Source organism: Trachypithecus francoisi, unplaced genomic scaffold (genome assembly GCF_009764315.1).
Source record: "Trachypithecus francoisi isolate TF-2019V2 unplaced genomic scaffold, Tfra_2.0 Lachesis_group2, whole genome shotgun sequence".
Classification (NCBI taxonomy): Eukaryota; Metazoa; Chordata; class Mammalia; order Primates; family Cercopithecidae; genus Trachypithecus; species Trachypithecus francoisi.
In genome coordinates, this window is record NW_022681465.1 from 134,402,769 (window position 1) to 134,418,344 (window position 15,576).

The 15,576-nt window shown below is 44.4% G+C and overlaps 1 protein-coding gene across 5 annotated transcripts in view; it reads right to left on the reverse strand.

Moving 5' to 3' along the window:
- The window catches only part of CYFIP2 (cytoplasmic FMR1 interacting protein 2), a 132,968-nt gene that overhangs the window by 57,930 nt on the left and 59,462 nt on the right, over positions 1-15,576 (reverse strand). For all 5 annotated transcript variants that reach the window (XM_033180473.1, XM_033180474.1, XM_033180472.1 and 2 more), the window contains exons 18-23: positions 15,480-15,576; positions 13,515-13,591; positions 10,745-10,853; positions 8,129-8,248; positions 2,312-2,511; positions 389-476 (exon numbers count right to left, since the gene is read on the reverse strand). In XM_033180473.1, the coding sequence (XP_033036364.1) occupies positions 389-476; positions 2,312-2,511; positions 8,129-8,248; positions 10,745-10,853; positions 13,515-13,591; positions 15,480-15,576 (691 nt within the window). The remainder of the gene's footprint in view (positions 1-388; positions 477-2,311; positions 2,512-8,128; positions 8,249-10,744; positions 10,854-13,514; positions 13,592-15,479) is intronic.

Genomic DNA, 15,576 nt, shown 5'->3' on the forward strand with positions numbered 1-15,576 from the left:
GTCTCGCCCTGTCACCCAGGCTGGAGCGAAGTGGTACAATCATGCTCACTGCAGCATAAAACTCCTGGGCTCAAAGGATCCTCCTGCCTTAGCCTTCCAAGTAGTTGCTGGTGCATGCTGCCATGTCTGGCTAATTTTTTAATTTTTAATTTTTTTTTGGTGGAGACAGGGTCTCGCTATGTTGCCCAGGCTGTTCTCAAATTCCTGGCTTTAAGTATCCACCGGTCTCGGACTCCTAAAGTGCTGGGATTAAAGGCAAGAGCCACCGTGACTGACCTCATTGCTCCATTTATCTCTCCACTTTCTTACTCTTCTAATTAAGGGACACTTTTCTATTTGCTTTTTCTCACCAACCCTCTTCTAGGCAGGGTAGGGCAGGACTACTTACCTTGGATCCATAAAGGTAATAAGGCTGGACGTTGGCAGGTTTGTCTCGTTGTGGTTCTTGAGTGAAAGGAATGGCAGTCCGCACAAAACTAGTAGAAGCAAAGGGATGGGAAAGAGTTAATATGGTGCTAATATTATTCTTCATGGGACATAGATAAAAGGAGTGCTTCCTGGCCAGGTGAAGGTTTGCATTGGTACAAGTGCACTGTTTGTTAGGTGGTTGACTATAAAGGTACTAAACTCTTCTGACATCTTCCCATTCCACTTCCCATTCAACTCCTTTCCATAGATGGGAAAACTTCAGTCTAGATTCCTGGGCTCAAACAGGGGCTTGTGGCTGCTCAGAATGACACCAGGCAAGAATAAGAGTGGGCTGGGCTTGAACATGGCTTTCCCTGGGGCTCCACTCCTCTATCTCCAGTTTGGTTTCTCAAGAGCAGAGTTCAGCAAACTCTTTCTCAGAAGAGCCAGGCAGCAGATATTTTTAACTTTGGAAGCCAGATGGTCTCTGTTGCAAGTACTCAACTCTGCTGTTGCAGCATGGAAGCACCCACAGACAATAACAAACAAATGGCATGACCAAGTTCCAATAAAACTTTATCATTTACAAATCATTTTCACTTGTCACCAAATCTTAGTCTTCTTTGGATTTCTTCCCCTCAACCACCCAAAAGTGTGAATACTATTCTCAGCTCATGGGCTTTACAAAAACAGTCAACAACTAGATGTAGTCTGTGAGCCACAGTTTGCTGCTCCCTGCTCAAGAGTGTTAAAACTCCTATACCTTTATAGAACTGGAAATCTATCTCACTTAGTGTGTGGATTCAGGTACATTTGTGGATATCTCCCATACCCTTCCATTCATTCAACACATACTCATTTAATACTGGCCCTGAGCCAAGGCTTGGAGATACCTAGAAGAATTGCAGATTAATACATTTTTTGCATCCTTACATACTTATTTTGTATGTGAATATATATGCTTTACCTCTTCCACCAGGTTATGAAACTTTCTGGGGATGAGGAAATTAGGTCTTGGCTCTACCTCAGTGCCTGGCCCAGGGCTGTGTGCACCTTGCAGGAGGCAAGTTCCACTTTGTCATGTGTATTTGTGCTCTGCAAATGTATGCTGTTTTGCATGCATGCTTTTAGATATGTGGATATCCTTATATACATACAATCTGATCATGTCATCTCCTTTCCTCAAACTCTTTCAGGGTTAATAAAAATGCACGATCCTGCCCTGGCCTCTAGAGTACTGCACAATCTGTTCCTGTGTTATCTTTCGTGGCACCATTTCCCACCCGACTAGTTTTACCCTCATCAACCTCTTGGAGAAACCCTTAGAAACTTTTCTGGAATATTCTTCTCCTGCCTTTTTGCCCTTATTTATTCCTACTCATCCTTTGCATCTTAACTCCAGCATTACTTCCTCAAAAAGGCAGCCTCCCTTGAGGTTTGCATGACTTTTTGGACTGGAACAGGTGGTGCTGTTACCTCTGCCATGGCCCTGTGGGCTTTCCTTCATCTCCTTATTCACTATTTGTAATGGTACATTTGTCGTGTGATTATTTGACCACTTACATCCTCCTCTAGTCTGAAGACTCAAGAGACAGGAAGGTATCTGCTCACCATGGCATGCCCCATGTTTTACTGGAGCAGTAGAACACCCAAATGGGCAACTTCAGAGTAGCAGTAGAAAGAGCTCTTCAATGAAAGAAGACCTAATTGTTAACAACATTCAACTGTCAATCAACTCTGTGACCTCAGGCAAGTGACAAAGCACAGAGCCTGTGCCCAGGAGGGGGTCTGAGAGACTCCTGTTGCAGGAACCACTCACATGTGTACCAGGCCTAGTTTGGAGGAGGCAGCTGGTCACTCCCCCAACCCCCACCCGGCCTCCTCTGCACAGGGATTCCCTTACCGGTTTGTGGACCCATTGTAGCAGTAGTTGGGGAGAAAGTCAAAGTTCAGTTCCCAGAAGACATGTAGGGTGATACGGCCATAGGGGGCGGACACATTGTGATTGGCCTCCCGGAACATGGCATCGAAGCTGTCCAGTGTCATGTGCTTACAGAGCAGCCGGTGCGTGAGCCGGTTAATCTCCAGGAGCCACTCCAGCTCCTGTCCAGAGAGAGAACCCACAACTGCTGAGGAATTGCTTATAAGGATTACATGTGTGCTTTATCTTACTGCTTCTGTTCATGCAAGTGACAGCTGCTCAGACAACCTCCTGACCATCTACATGGCAACCAGGACCCCTGCAGTAGCAAGTGACAAGGTTCCCTTCTTCTGAGAAGTGGAAGGATTGTCAGACTACACTGAGAGAGATGGAGGCCCAGAGGGTTAAGGGCAAGGTTGGGGAAAGGAGGCTGCATGCCTATCCCCTGGAAGGAGACCATGGACCATGTGCAAATCCCCTTTGGGTAGAGAACAAGCTTACTAGATTTCCAGTTTCTATATCAATGAGAAAAAAGCAATACTAAGAGCTACCACTCATTAAGGGTTTACTATCAGGTTGAACCCTATGACGTTACTGGTTTTTTAGGTTACTGGCAATTTTGCCTGGTTGAACCAAATCAGTATGTGCCAGTTTTATATGCATCAACTCATTTAATGCTTATCAAACTCTATGAGGTCAGTATTGCTGCTGTTCTTATTTTAGATGTATGGAAATCGAGGCTTTGAGAAGTAAAGTAACTTGGCTTCAGATCCAGGAAACTGGGCTCCAAAGTGCACATTCTTAACCACTATATACTCTAACTGCTATAGAAATTATAAAAAAAGGTGGGAGCAGAATGCCTCATCCTTTGGAGTGTAGGCCCCTTGAGGTATCACATGGGGTCGGCAAAGGCGTGGCTACAAGCCATGGGCAAGCAGTCGGCAGTCAGCTCATGATGACCGGGATCTATGTGCACTGTGGGCCCTGAACAAAGGAATCCCATCTTCAGGCAAAGTGGGACAGAGTAACATTGAATCCCAGCAGGACACGGCATTTGCTGGGAAATGAAAGAAAAGTGTAACTCTTCCAACACACTTTGGTCCCTCATTGTCTTGCAACTTCCCGCCATTGCTATCAAAAGGAACCAAAGTACAGTCTTGTGTAGAGACAGAAAGCACCTTAGGCCACTCCTGTGTTGTTTTGGTTATGCCATCTTTTAAGATTGGTACAATGGTCCCTCATTCAGAGAGGGGAAATGGAGGCCCTGAAGGTTAAGCAACTTGCCCAAGGTCACCACAATAGGCCTTAGGATGTGAATCCAAGTCTCCTTATTCCAAATCATGTGTTCTTGGCTCCTGTGACACAGTTCCCGGGAATAAGGATGCAAGAGCTGTGAAAGTTCTTTCAAAGGCAAAGATAGCTTTTGAAAAGCTAAAAGAACATCAGCAAGGCCAATTCATCAGAGCAGGGCCAGGTGGGATGACCATGGGGTCTGCTGTAATGGCTGGAATATGTCCATAGGAGGCAGCCTCATGCCAGGGATTCAATTTCATTCTCATTAGCCACAAAGACCTCCAGATGGAGACCAGAGTATGGTCAGGTGGAGATCCCAGGCTAGGCTTCCAATTTTTAGAGCTCTGCCTCTCTGAAACTCAGATTCTGTGGCTCTAAATTGAAGTGTACAGAAATGGTTGAAGGCTTGCAAACATACATGGCTAAAGAAACCAGACAGATCAGGTAAGTGAGATCAAGTGGGGTGAACAGAAAGTTTGGGGAGTGAGTCCATCTATGGCACATTGGAGGGCCCTGCCCAGGTAAAGGTGGAGCTACTACTTCTGATACCCCGTCTGACTGCTGCCATGCTGGAGTGGGGGATTAGTGATGGCAAATCCTGCAATTTTTCAAAAAGTCAGAATTTCAATTCTGGAACAGCATCAGAGGAATAAGTTTCCAGTCATTGTGTACCATGAAGTAAATGAAGGGCAGAAATACAGAATCAGCTTGCTGATTCCGTCTCTTGGGGGCCTGGCTAGCTGGAATATGTCTTTATTCTGATTCACTTAGGATGAGTACTAAAGAAATAAAAAATACATGGAGTAAGCACTACTCAATGTATTTCTAAGATTGCTGAGTCGCCTGGCACACTGCGGTGCCTGTAACTGGGAAGACAACTGAGAAGCTGTGGAACAAATTCTGCGTTATCGTTCTGTGACTTTAGCAGCCTCACAACACACATCCATGTTCACAAGGGAGACAGAAGGAGAGGCAGATCCACTGAACTGCAGGTCCACTTCTCCCTGCACATTATGTAACTCAGATGATGTTTCTGCAACACATTTTGAATTTGTTCTTCTGGCCTTAAAACCAGAAGAGGGCATGTGCCAGCTGGATGCAGGGCTCAATGCACCAAAGCATGGAAAAGGCTTAAAAAGCCATGTGGGCAGTTTAGGGGTCTCCTAAGAGGATGACAGCTTTCCATAGGAAGGCTAATTTACTAAAGGGCAACACAGAGAAACAGAACCGCGGCAGTAAAACACCCAAATGGGCAACTTCAGAGTAGTGGGAGAAAGAGCTCTTCAGTGAAAGAAGACCTGACTGTTAACCACATTCAACTGTCAACCAGCTCTGTGACCTCAGGCAAGTGAGAGAGCAAAGGTCTCAAACTCAGTACAGTGAGGCCTGGAAGGTCACACACATAAACGAAGCCTGCCAGTGGGGCTGTGGCAAGCTGAAGAAAGTGCAGCCCATCTCACAGGAACTTCTAGTCATTTTTGGGCAATGGTTACCATCTGGGAATGCTGGTCTGGCATTGCCAGAGCTTCTGCATTTTTATTTGAATTCTTCCCAATGTTAAATGTTGGCTCAAAATTACAAATGTACTATGCCGCCTAAACAAAACACAGCCCGCGGGCTGCCCGTTTTCAACTTCAGCATCGGGTTTTGCTGAGACTCTGTTTGCTCAGCTGTGTAAAATGCTCCCCAAATCTTTGCAACCTCTCCCAACTCAGAATCAAGTTGTCTCCCCATCTCAGAATGGAGTTTTTCAGGTGGAGGGAAAGGCTGAGGGGAGCGCACTCCTCCTTTTGTTTCTTGGAGGAGGTAGAAGCTTCTCAGCCAGGGCGAGCAGGGGCCATCCTGACCCACTGGGAGAGTGCTTCCCTGAGGTCTCTTTATGGGCTTCCCAGGAACTGGTGTTCTCTGGGGAGCCATTGCCCTCGCCTGATAAACAAGGGCTTTCACTGCTTGTTTTGATTTTGTTCTCAGCTAAAAGAACATTTAGTGCTTTCAAACAGGTGGGAAGAGGCCATGGAGACACATATATCCCAAATCTTTTTTTTTCATAAGATATGCTCATTATTGGAAAACTAGAAGATATAGATAAACAAAAAAGACAAAAAAAAATCCCACCACTTGGAGCTAATCACTGCTAACCATTTGGCAAAAAGAATAACTCTGTTTCTCAAAATAGAGATGAGCAAATGATTTCTCAGCAAAATGCATGCTATGCTAAAGTCTCTTGAAGTAAGTGACCCAGGACTAAGGAGGGTGGTTAGGGCAGGCCCTAAGAAATGCTGTTGAAAATTCACCCAAAATCATTACATTGCAGCCCCAAATTTATTTTTCTCTCATCTTTTTTCCATAAGCTATTATTTATTAAGTGCTAACTATGTATACAAAGGACTCTTGGGAGGCTGAGGCAGGTAGATCACAAGGTCAGGAGTTCGAGACCAGCCTGGCCAACATGGTGAAACCCTATCTCTACTAAAAATACAAAAATTAGGTGGGCCTGGTGGCACATGCCTATAGTCCCAGCTACTCAGTAGGCTGAGGCAAGAGAATTGCTTGAATCTGGGAGGCGGAGGTTGCAGTGAGCTGAGATCACGCCACTGCACTCCAGCCCAGGCAACAGAGCAAGACTCCCCGTCTCAAAAGAAAACAAAACAAAAACAAACAAACAAACAAAAAAACTCTGCAAAGCTCTTTCCAGGTAGTGATCTCATTTTATCCCTACAGTAACCCTAAGAGGTGGATTCTGATATTCCCTCCATTTCTACAGATAAGGAAACAGACTTGGAGAAGCTGAGTAACTTGCACAAGATCACGCAGCTAGTAAGTAGCAGGGTGAGGACTGGGACTGCAGGTATGATGCTAGAGTCCTAGTTTATTGCCACTTTATTTTTTACCACTTTGTCCACTTAAAATAAAACCCAATTTTATTTAAAAATAATTTTAGACTCGTAGAAAAGTTGTAAAAACAGCATACCCTGCATATCCTTTACCCATCTTCCCCACTGTTAACCTCTGGCAGAATCACAGTACAATTATCAAATGAAGGAAATTAATGTTGGTACAACACTATTAGCTGAATGACAGGCTTTATTCAGGTTTCATCAGTTTTCCCACTAAAGTCCTTTTTCTGTTCTAAGATTCAATCTAGAATTCCATGTTGCATTTAGTTGTCATGTTCCCTTATTCTTTCGTAATTTGTAACAGTTTTCACTCTTTCCTGTCTTTCAAGACCTGTGCATTTTTGAAAAATATCGTTCACTTGTTTTTTTTGAATGGCACTCGATTTGGGTTCATCTGATATTTTCTCATAATTAGATTGAGATTGTGCATTTTGGCAAGAATATATGATGACAACAATAATATGTTTTACTGGTGATATTAACTTTTGGTTAAGATGGTGTCTGCTAATTTTCTCCATTGTAGAGTCATTCTTCCCTTTGTAATTAATAAGTATCTCGGGGGAGGTACTTTGAGACTATGTGAGTATCCTGTTTCTTCTCAAAGATTTTTTGGTTTAAAAAATTTTTTTATTGTGGTAAGATGCACTTAAAATTGAACATTTTAATGATTTTTAGGTGTACTGTGGCATTAAGTACATTCACATTGTTGTGCAACTATCAGCACCATCCTTTTCTAGAACTGAAACTTACCTCCTCCAACTGAAACTCTGGATCTATCAAACACCATCTTCCTCTTCCCTGGCAACCACCATCCTACCTTACTTCTCCATGAATTTGCCTACTGTAGGAACCTCATATAAGAGAAATCATGCAGTATTTTTCTCAAAGTTCTGCCCGCTTATTTTAGCAACCATTGACAGATCTTGCCTACAATTTTTATTATGTTCTAATGGTGATTTTCCATTTCCCATTCCTTCTGTTCATCTGCTTTTGAAAGCAGTGAAATCTTCCTTTGATTCACTGAAAGGACAACACCAGTCAAGTTTACTCTAACTCTTGAAGAGAATTAGCAGAGAGTCGTTTAAACTGCTGTTTTCTGGGAGAAAGGAGTAGGCCTATTCCAGACTTGTGCATCAGAACCAGTTACATAATGTACAGGGTACGAGGTTTAATGAAAATGTGGGGCCCCCTTGTTTAAGAATTTCAAGATGGTGACAGTAGAGCAGTAAACCAGCTGCAAAGCCCTTCTGGGCCTTATACTACTGCACACCCGTGAAGCCAACCCTCTTGTGCAATTTCCCTAGCTTCTTAGGACCATTCACCTACTTGCTCAGCCTGCAGGATCCTAAGGACATGCAGCTGTGTCTGAGGGTTGGCCATCTCTAGAAATCTCAAGAAGACCCCCTCCACTCTGTCATTCCCAAGGCAAGCAGGAACGTAAGATTATTCTTATTCTGTGTAAGTTTTTATTTCCCAGCTCCATTCAGATGGGAAAGAGACTCAGTGCCCCTCTTTAACTGGCCCATCACTAGACTAACTACAGTCCCCATCTAGGCTTCTAGTCTGAGAAATCCCAGAGCAGAAATCCCACACGCTCCCAGACTCTTACCACAATGGAGGTCAGATCCTCACTCTCAAAGCGGCTGATAGCCTGGTCCAAGGATTTATACATGGCGGCAGAGATGCGCTGGGTAATGAGTCTGTTCAGGTCAATTGATCTACCCAACAGCTGGATGAAGAGAGAGAGAGAAAAGTTACTTAAAATTCACACTGGCCAGGTGCAGTGGCTCATGCCTGTAATCCCAGCACTTTGGGGGACTAAGGTGGGAGTGAGACTGCTAGGTGGGAGGGGTTTCCTGGAGAAACTCCAACCAGCCTGTCCATTGAGGTGGAGGCTCAGGAAGTTTATGATGTTTCCAGCAGGGAGGAGTCTGGCCCCTCCTCTTCCTGTGTGGAACCTGGGATTCCAACGGCCTGTCAGGAAGCTCTCTAGCTAAGGGACTCTGGCCTTGTGAGAGTCCCTGTTTCCCCCCCTTCCTTTTTGTTTCCCTTTTCACCCAATAAAACCCTGCTTTACCCACCCTTTAAACAGTCTGCAAGCCTAAGTTTTCATGGTCATGGGACAGACAAGAACCCCATCTTTAGCTGAAATGAGAAAAAGTCCTGCAACAGGAGGATAGCTTGAGCCCAGGAGTTTGACACCAGCATGGGCAACATAGTGAGACCCTATCTCTACAAAAAGTAAAAAATATTAGCCAGGTGTGGTGGTGTACAACTGTAGTCCTAGCTAATTGGGAGGCTGGAGGTGGGAAGACAGCTTGAACCCAAGAGTTTGCAGCTGCAGTGAGCCATGATTGCACCACTGCACTACAGCCTGAGTGACAGAGAGAGACCCTGTGTCTCAAAAACAAATAAATAAAGGTTCTCACTGACACCTGACAAGTATGTGCATGCACTGATAGGAAACTGGATTAAAATTACAAAGGACATAACTGGGACAAATGGGAACTGTATTTAGAAAGCAGTATTGTTAAATTTCCTGAGTATCATCATTCTATTCTGTTTTTATAAGAGAATGTCCTTGTTCTTAGGAGATACAGGCTGAAGCATTCAGGGGTGAAATGTCATGATTTGGCAACTTAATCTCTCAAATGGTTAGGAACAAAAGTATGTATAGTCATCACACACACACAAACATACACACTGTATAAGTGCTAGAGAAAGCATACATACATGAGAGACAGAATGTGAACTAAATATGGTAAAACATAAATAATTGCAAACCTGGCTACGGGATAATAAGTGTTCATCGTATTATTCTTTCAACTTCCCTGTAGGCTTGAAACACAGGAAGTTTAGGAAAAATACGATTCACTCAGGCTGTGGGAAGAGGTTCAGGATAGGCTCTGGCTTCCCATAAATGTTTCTGCTGACATCCTAAATTTAGCCCTGAGGTGCTTCCTGCATCTTTCCTGTGCTCAATTCAGTCACCAGGGCACAGCAGCCGACTCAGCAAGGGCCCACTTCGTGCCTTCATGAGGGAAAATTTAAAAGCAAGACGATGAAGGTCTGATTACAGGATGGAAAATATAGCTTAAGGTACTTTCCACTGGGGTACATGCGGACATTACTGCAGCTGCTATGTAGATAGCAATGAACATTTGTCGAGTACCTACTGCGTCCACAGCACTTTGCTAAGTGTCAAATGATTATTCTTAACTATTTTATTTTTCAACTTCTCTTTTAGCATAAATTTTCTACCAACTGACTAGGGCCCCTTAGAGCCATCTTATGCACACATAAAGCCCTCAGTATTTAATATCCTGTGGCTAATTCTGGCTGCATTGTAACTGATAGCAGTAATCTTCTGAGAAGTTGAAAGAAAAGCTCTCATTGAGCCCCTGCTGTTGACAGAAGTACAAATTCTATTCCCTGCCCCCTCCCCCGCCCCGTTTAAGGAGTCTCCATTTCCTTGGATTTCTCATCGCAATGGGCATGTCCAGGGTTTCTGAGATGAATTCTTTCCTTTTCACCTCTGGCACGGGCTTAGGCTCAGCCCGGCCCTTTCACAAAGATCAGGACCACATAATAAGCACACAGACATCACAGCATAAAGGCCATTTTGCCACCCACTTGGCCAACAGCAGGGCTCTAGGAGGAGGGCTCGCCATCTGCTGGGGCATCTCTTATGCTGTCTGTCTGCCTCACATTAACATTGTTAAGTGGGGATGTTTCGCAGTTCCCAGCAACATTTCCTCTATATCTAGGGTCAAATGTTAATAGAAACCAACTCTGCACACACAAAAAAACCAATTTCTACCGTGGATTTGCCCTGACATGCTTTCGTTTCAAAGGCGCCACTGTCTTCCTCACTTAGACTGGCACTTGGGCCCTGTTCAGGGACAGATTTACCCATCTCTGAGTGGCATCCCAACTGGAAAAAGTGGGCTGCAGCTTATGATGAGAAGACGAAGGCTTTGGTTGCCATAACTTGTCAGAGGTCAGCTATAGACGGGTGGAGAAGCCCAGAACCTGAGCCAAAGGAAGCCCAATGCCTCTTTATTGTTTATGAGATCCTGAGGCTGTGCTACACCCAGGCTCAGAAATCCACAGTGGCAACATGCTGGGAAGACAGTACCCACGCCTGATTCCTGATCTCTAGGCTGACTTCACAGCTGCTCTCTCCTGCCCCTTCCATCTCCATGGTGGCTTCCGCTCCCCATACCTGGACGTGTCTCTGTTTCAGCAGTGTTTCATAGCGATTGGACGGTGGATAAGGAATGATGACACCATAATTCTTACACTCAGCTCGAAAACGTTTATCCAACAGGACACTGGAAGGAATAAAAGTGAAACAAGGCCAGTAAACAGACAGTGAATGACTCTCAATTGCCCAGATACTTCTCTTTCAAATCATAGAATCTACCCACAGAGCACTATCTTATATATCTTAAGCAAAATTGTTTTCTGCTCTAGATAAGTTACTCCAAATTTCTTTTCAGTCACAGAAATTTCTTTTCAATATGTGAAACAGAGTTTCTAAGTTAAAGATGGGCAACACTGAACTTGAGCCACTTTCCTCTTTTATTCATTTACCACAAAAGCAATTGAGTGCTTGCTTGGTGTATCCCAGGAAACATTCTGGGTACTGGGAATACAAAGTGTCTGTCCTCATGGAGCTCATATTCGAATGAGGAAAGACTGATAAACACAAACAGAGGAACGAAATAATTTCAGAAAATAGGTAATAGTTGCATAGTGTTTATTATTTCCCAGACACTTTAAACACACATACAAACACACGTCATTTTAAATCTCTCCACAATCTTATGAGCTGGGAGTGTTACCATCTTTCACACTGAGGCATGGATTGCAGACGAGCAAGTGCTTTAAAAATAAGAAAATGGGATCATTTGGAGTTAGGAAGTCAGGCAAAGTCTCTCGAAAGAAGTTTTGCTAAATGGAGACCTGAATAATAAAATCGGAAAGATCTAGGGGAGCACTGTCATTGACACCATAAGCTTGTGTTACGTTTGAGAAAAGGAAAGATGGCCAGTGTGGATAAAGTATAGTGCAGGTTGCACAGCATGGTGCAAAATGAATTTATAACATTAGACCAGGGCCAAACAGATCTTAGTAAAGAGGCTAGGTGTATTCTAGATATAACTAAAAGCCACCTAAAGGTTTTATGCAAGAAAAAGACATCATCTAAATCTACACTGTCCAAAGTAGTAGCCACCAGCCACATGTGCCTACTGAACACTTGAGATGTGTCTGGTCCAAATTGAGATGGGCTGTAAAACATAGGATTTTGAGGACTTAGAAGAAAAGAATGAAAAATCTCTAATAACTCCTATATTGAGTATATGTCAAAATTATAATGTTTTGGATATGTGGGGTTAAATATATTATTAAAATTAATTTCATCTGCTTCTTTTTCCTTTTTAAAATACCTCTACTAAAAAATTTAAAATAACATTTCTGGCTGACGTTTGTGGCCGTGTGGCATTTCGAATGAACAGGACTGACCTAGCTCATGGTTTTCCTCCTGGGCTTTCTCCGAATCTCTCAACCTCCTCAACTTACCACACTTTAAAAAATCACTGATCTTACAGGGAAGGGTGTAGATAAAAGCCCGTAAGTTAGACAAAGGAAGACCCAGGGTTCGACATGCCTGAGTCTGTTTCTACAGATGATGGAACAGTGTATTTGGAATCAGAATTGTCTTACAGAAGCCAGAAACCCAACTCACTGTTAGAACCACATCCCATTCAATCCACAGACGCCTATTGACTACTTTGTGAAAGGCTGTATTCTCTGCTTTCCATGAAATCCTACATGCATGCTTTCTATACTCTCCAGCCTTTAAGAGTCGCATTAAGTAATGCACATCCTATGTTAACAGAAACTTGTGTGTACTGCACATCAACTCCTATTTGAAATATATCACGGCTACTTTGGCTGTTAAAAGCAAAATGAAGCAAATCCTTTTCATAGAGAAATTATTAAAGTAAGGCACTATCCTTGAAATTACTGGTTGGTATGTCTGGATTTCCAATAAGAATGGAAATACCTATATATAAATGTAAGGTTTTCCTTGATCAGTGTTGTTACAGGTTCTTAAAAACCAAGAACTCATGAGGGTTTGAACCAACATATAGTGGCAATACCAAGGAGCCTCTAAGCCTGATACATCTCTGATCCAGACTTCTTCACTGGCCTCCTGTCTGGTTTGCACACACCCATTCTTCTCCAATTCATTCTCCGTACATTTATATTTTTAAGAGAGTAAACTTTCACAAGTAAATAAAAATCGAATCGGGTCACTGTTGTACTTTTGAAACCATTCGGAGACATTCCACTCCTGGGAGAAACAGCTACAAAGCCGGCGTGCTCTGGCCCTGCCCACCTCCCGAGCCTTAGCAGGCAGCCTGCCCCCTCTAGTGGTGGTGAAGAGACACTGACATGCATTAATCCACAGGAATCTTCCCACAGCCCTGTGAGGTTGGCAGGCTGTTATCTTCATACTCCCGCCACAGGGACCTTGCACAAGCAGTTCCTTTTGCCTGCAACTTCCTGCCGCATCCTTCACCTCCTTTTACTTTCTTCACTCCTACCAACTTCAGATAAGAACTCAGATGCCACTTCCGTAAGATAGCCTAGATAGAACTAGAAAGTTCCCCACCCCCAAAGGTTTAACCGTTGTACATTCCCATGAGCTTTTCCCTCACAGACAGCATGTAACCTCCTTGTCACTGTGCACTCATCGGCTTTTAGTCAACGTCCGTCTTTCCTGCTAGACTGCAGTCTGTGTGAGGTGAGCCCTCCATCTGCTTAGTTTCCTTTCCACTCTATTTCAGCACCCAGTCTGGGCCTGTGGAATGGCTCTGTTTTCCTCAGGGGCTAAAGAAGACAGGAGGTTTCACAACAGAAAATCACATCTTCCAGGTGGCAGTCTTAAGAGATTGCTACTCACAGCTCTGGGGCTTTCCTACCTGCCGGCCATGGCTTTGTAGTAAGCAAAGATCTGGTCTGCCAGCTTGTAGACAAACTGATCAAAACATAGGTTCACCTGGTGGAGAGGAAGCAGGAAACATCACTGGTGCCCGTTCAGCTTAATCACAGAAACTGAGCCAACTGAAAGAGGGCAGTCGGGCAGGACTGCCCAAAGTGCATTCTGGGGAAAGACACTTTGAAGGGGAAAAAGAAGATTCTGTGGCTAAGTTTGGGAGGTTTGGTCCCTTGCTCTCAGGGTCCTCAGTCAGTCAACAGACAAGGCAAAGTTCAAAAAGGAACCAACCTCCCCACGGCCACCCTCCTCAGCTGTTTTGAGGCTGCCTGCCTGGAGGGATGCAACGAACAGACCGTCAGAACCCGTCAGTGCTCAAATTTGTCTGCTAACTCGGCAGCCTCCCCATCTATCTCTTCTGATAGACGTTATTTTTCATTGTATTTTACTTTGCTTTGCAATTTTTTTTTTCTTTTGAGACAGAGTCTTGCTCTGTCGCCCAGGCTGGAGTGCAATGGCACAATCTCGGCTCACTGCAAGCCCCGCCTCCCAGGTTCACACCATTCTCCTGCCTCAGCCTCCCAAGCAGCTGGGACTACAGGCACCCACCACCATGCCCAGCTAATTTTTTGTATTTTTTTTTTTTTTGAAGACAGAGACTCGCTCAACAAGTCACCTAGGCTGGAGTGCAGTGGTGTGATCTCGGCTCACTGCAACCTCCGCTTCCTGGGTTCAAGCGATTCTCCTGCTTCAGCCTCCCAAGTAGCTGGGATTACAGGCGCCCGCCACCATGCCCAGCTAATTTTTGTATTTTTAGTAGAGAAGGAGTTTCACCATATTGGCCAGGCTGGTCTCAAATTTCTGACCTCAGGTGATCCACCCACCTTGGCCTCCCAAAGTGCTGGGATTACAGGCATGAGCCACCACATCTGGCCGCAAATTTGTTTATGAAGTTGATAGTCACATTTCAAAGCGCCTTCCTTCCAACTTTGCTTACGTAGCTTTGGTTTTTAATGAAGAAAGCATTGACATTTCAGGGTCTCACCATCAGTGACAGACTGTGATGCTCAGGTGGGAAGATAATTCACACCAGACACAGAGAATCAAACTAAATATTCCAAAAATGGCAAGAGCAGGACATGACCATGAGATGGGGCAAAGGCAGTAGCTAGGTAAGAGTCAAAGGAAACAGATCCTATTTACTGTCAGATTTAATATTTTAAGTCCTTCATGTTTAATATTTACGTGATTAACCTTTGATCCTTTCTCACCAGACCCTTGGCTCCATAAGGTTAATGATTCAAAAAGCTTTCAGATCTTTCATCTCACACCCTACGTGGTATGCAGAACACAAAACCCCAGCGCTGTGTTTAGTGCTTTCCTCAGACCTAGGTCACTGAGGACGTTGCCCTGCACTTTGAGCTTCAAGGGTCATCAGCAGACCTCCCTCCAGGCAAAGAATCCATAGGGTCAAGGTGGGCGTGTGCACTCAGGCCCCATTCTCCCCTTCTAGAACCAGCTCTGAGAAGCCTTCTACAGGCAGCTCAAGCCTCTTCCAGGGCCACGTGCTCTCTTCTCTGGCCTCCCCTCTGAGGATGGACTGCACTACGGGTGTGTGTGACCATAGGTTTTAGGTCTGGCTGAGGGTCACTGTTTTTGAGCAGAGTCGGCAGGCAGAGCTTGGGTATTTATACACACGCACACGAAGCCCTTCATGGTGCAGCACAGAGTTTGTGGGTGGGAAGAGAAAGGCAGCAGGTCCTGAGCTGGGTGTCTCAGTTTGTACTTCTGCCCTCAAACGTTACACAGGCCTTCTGATGGCCATGATTACAGAGATTCCTCTCCTAGAACAAGTCACTGATACTCCTACTTCATGCTAATAGCAAAAGACTCGAAAAGTCCGGAATTTGGAACAAGATTAAAGGAACAAAAAGAGAAGCACGTCACTTGCCTCAGCTTCGATCTCATCGTACAGGAACTGCTTTTTAAACTTGGTCAGAGCATAGTAGGCGCTGTCGTTGTACAGATCCAAAGGGTAGAGGACATAC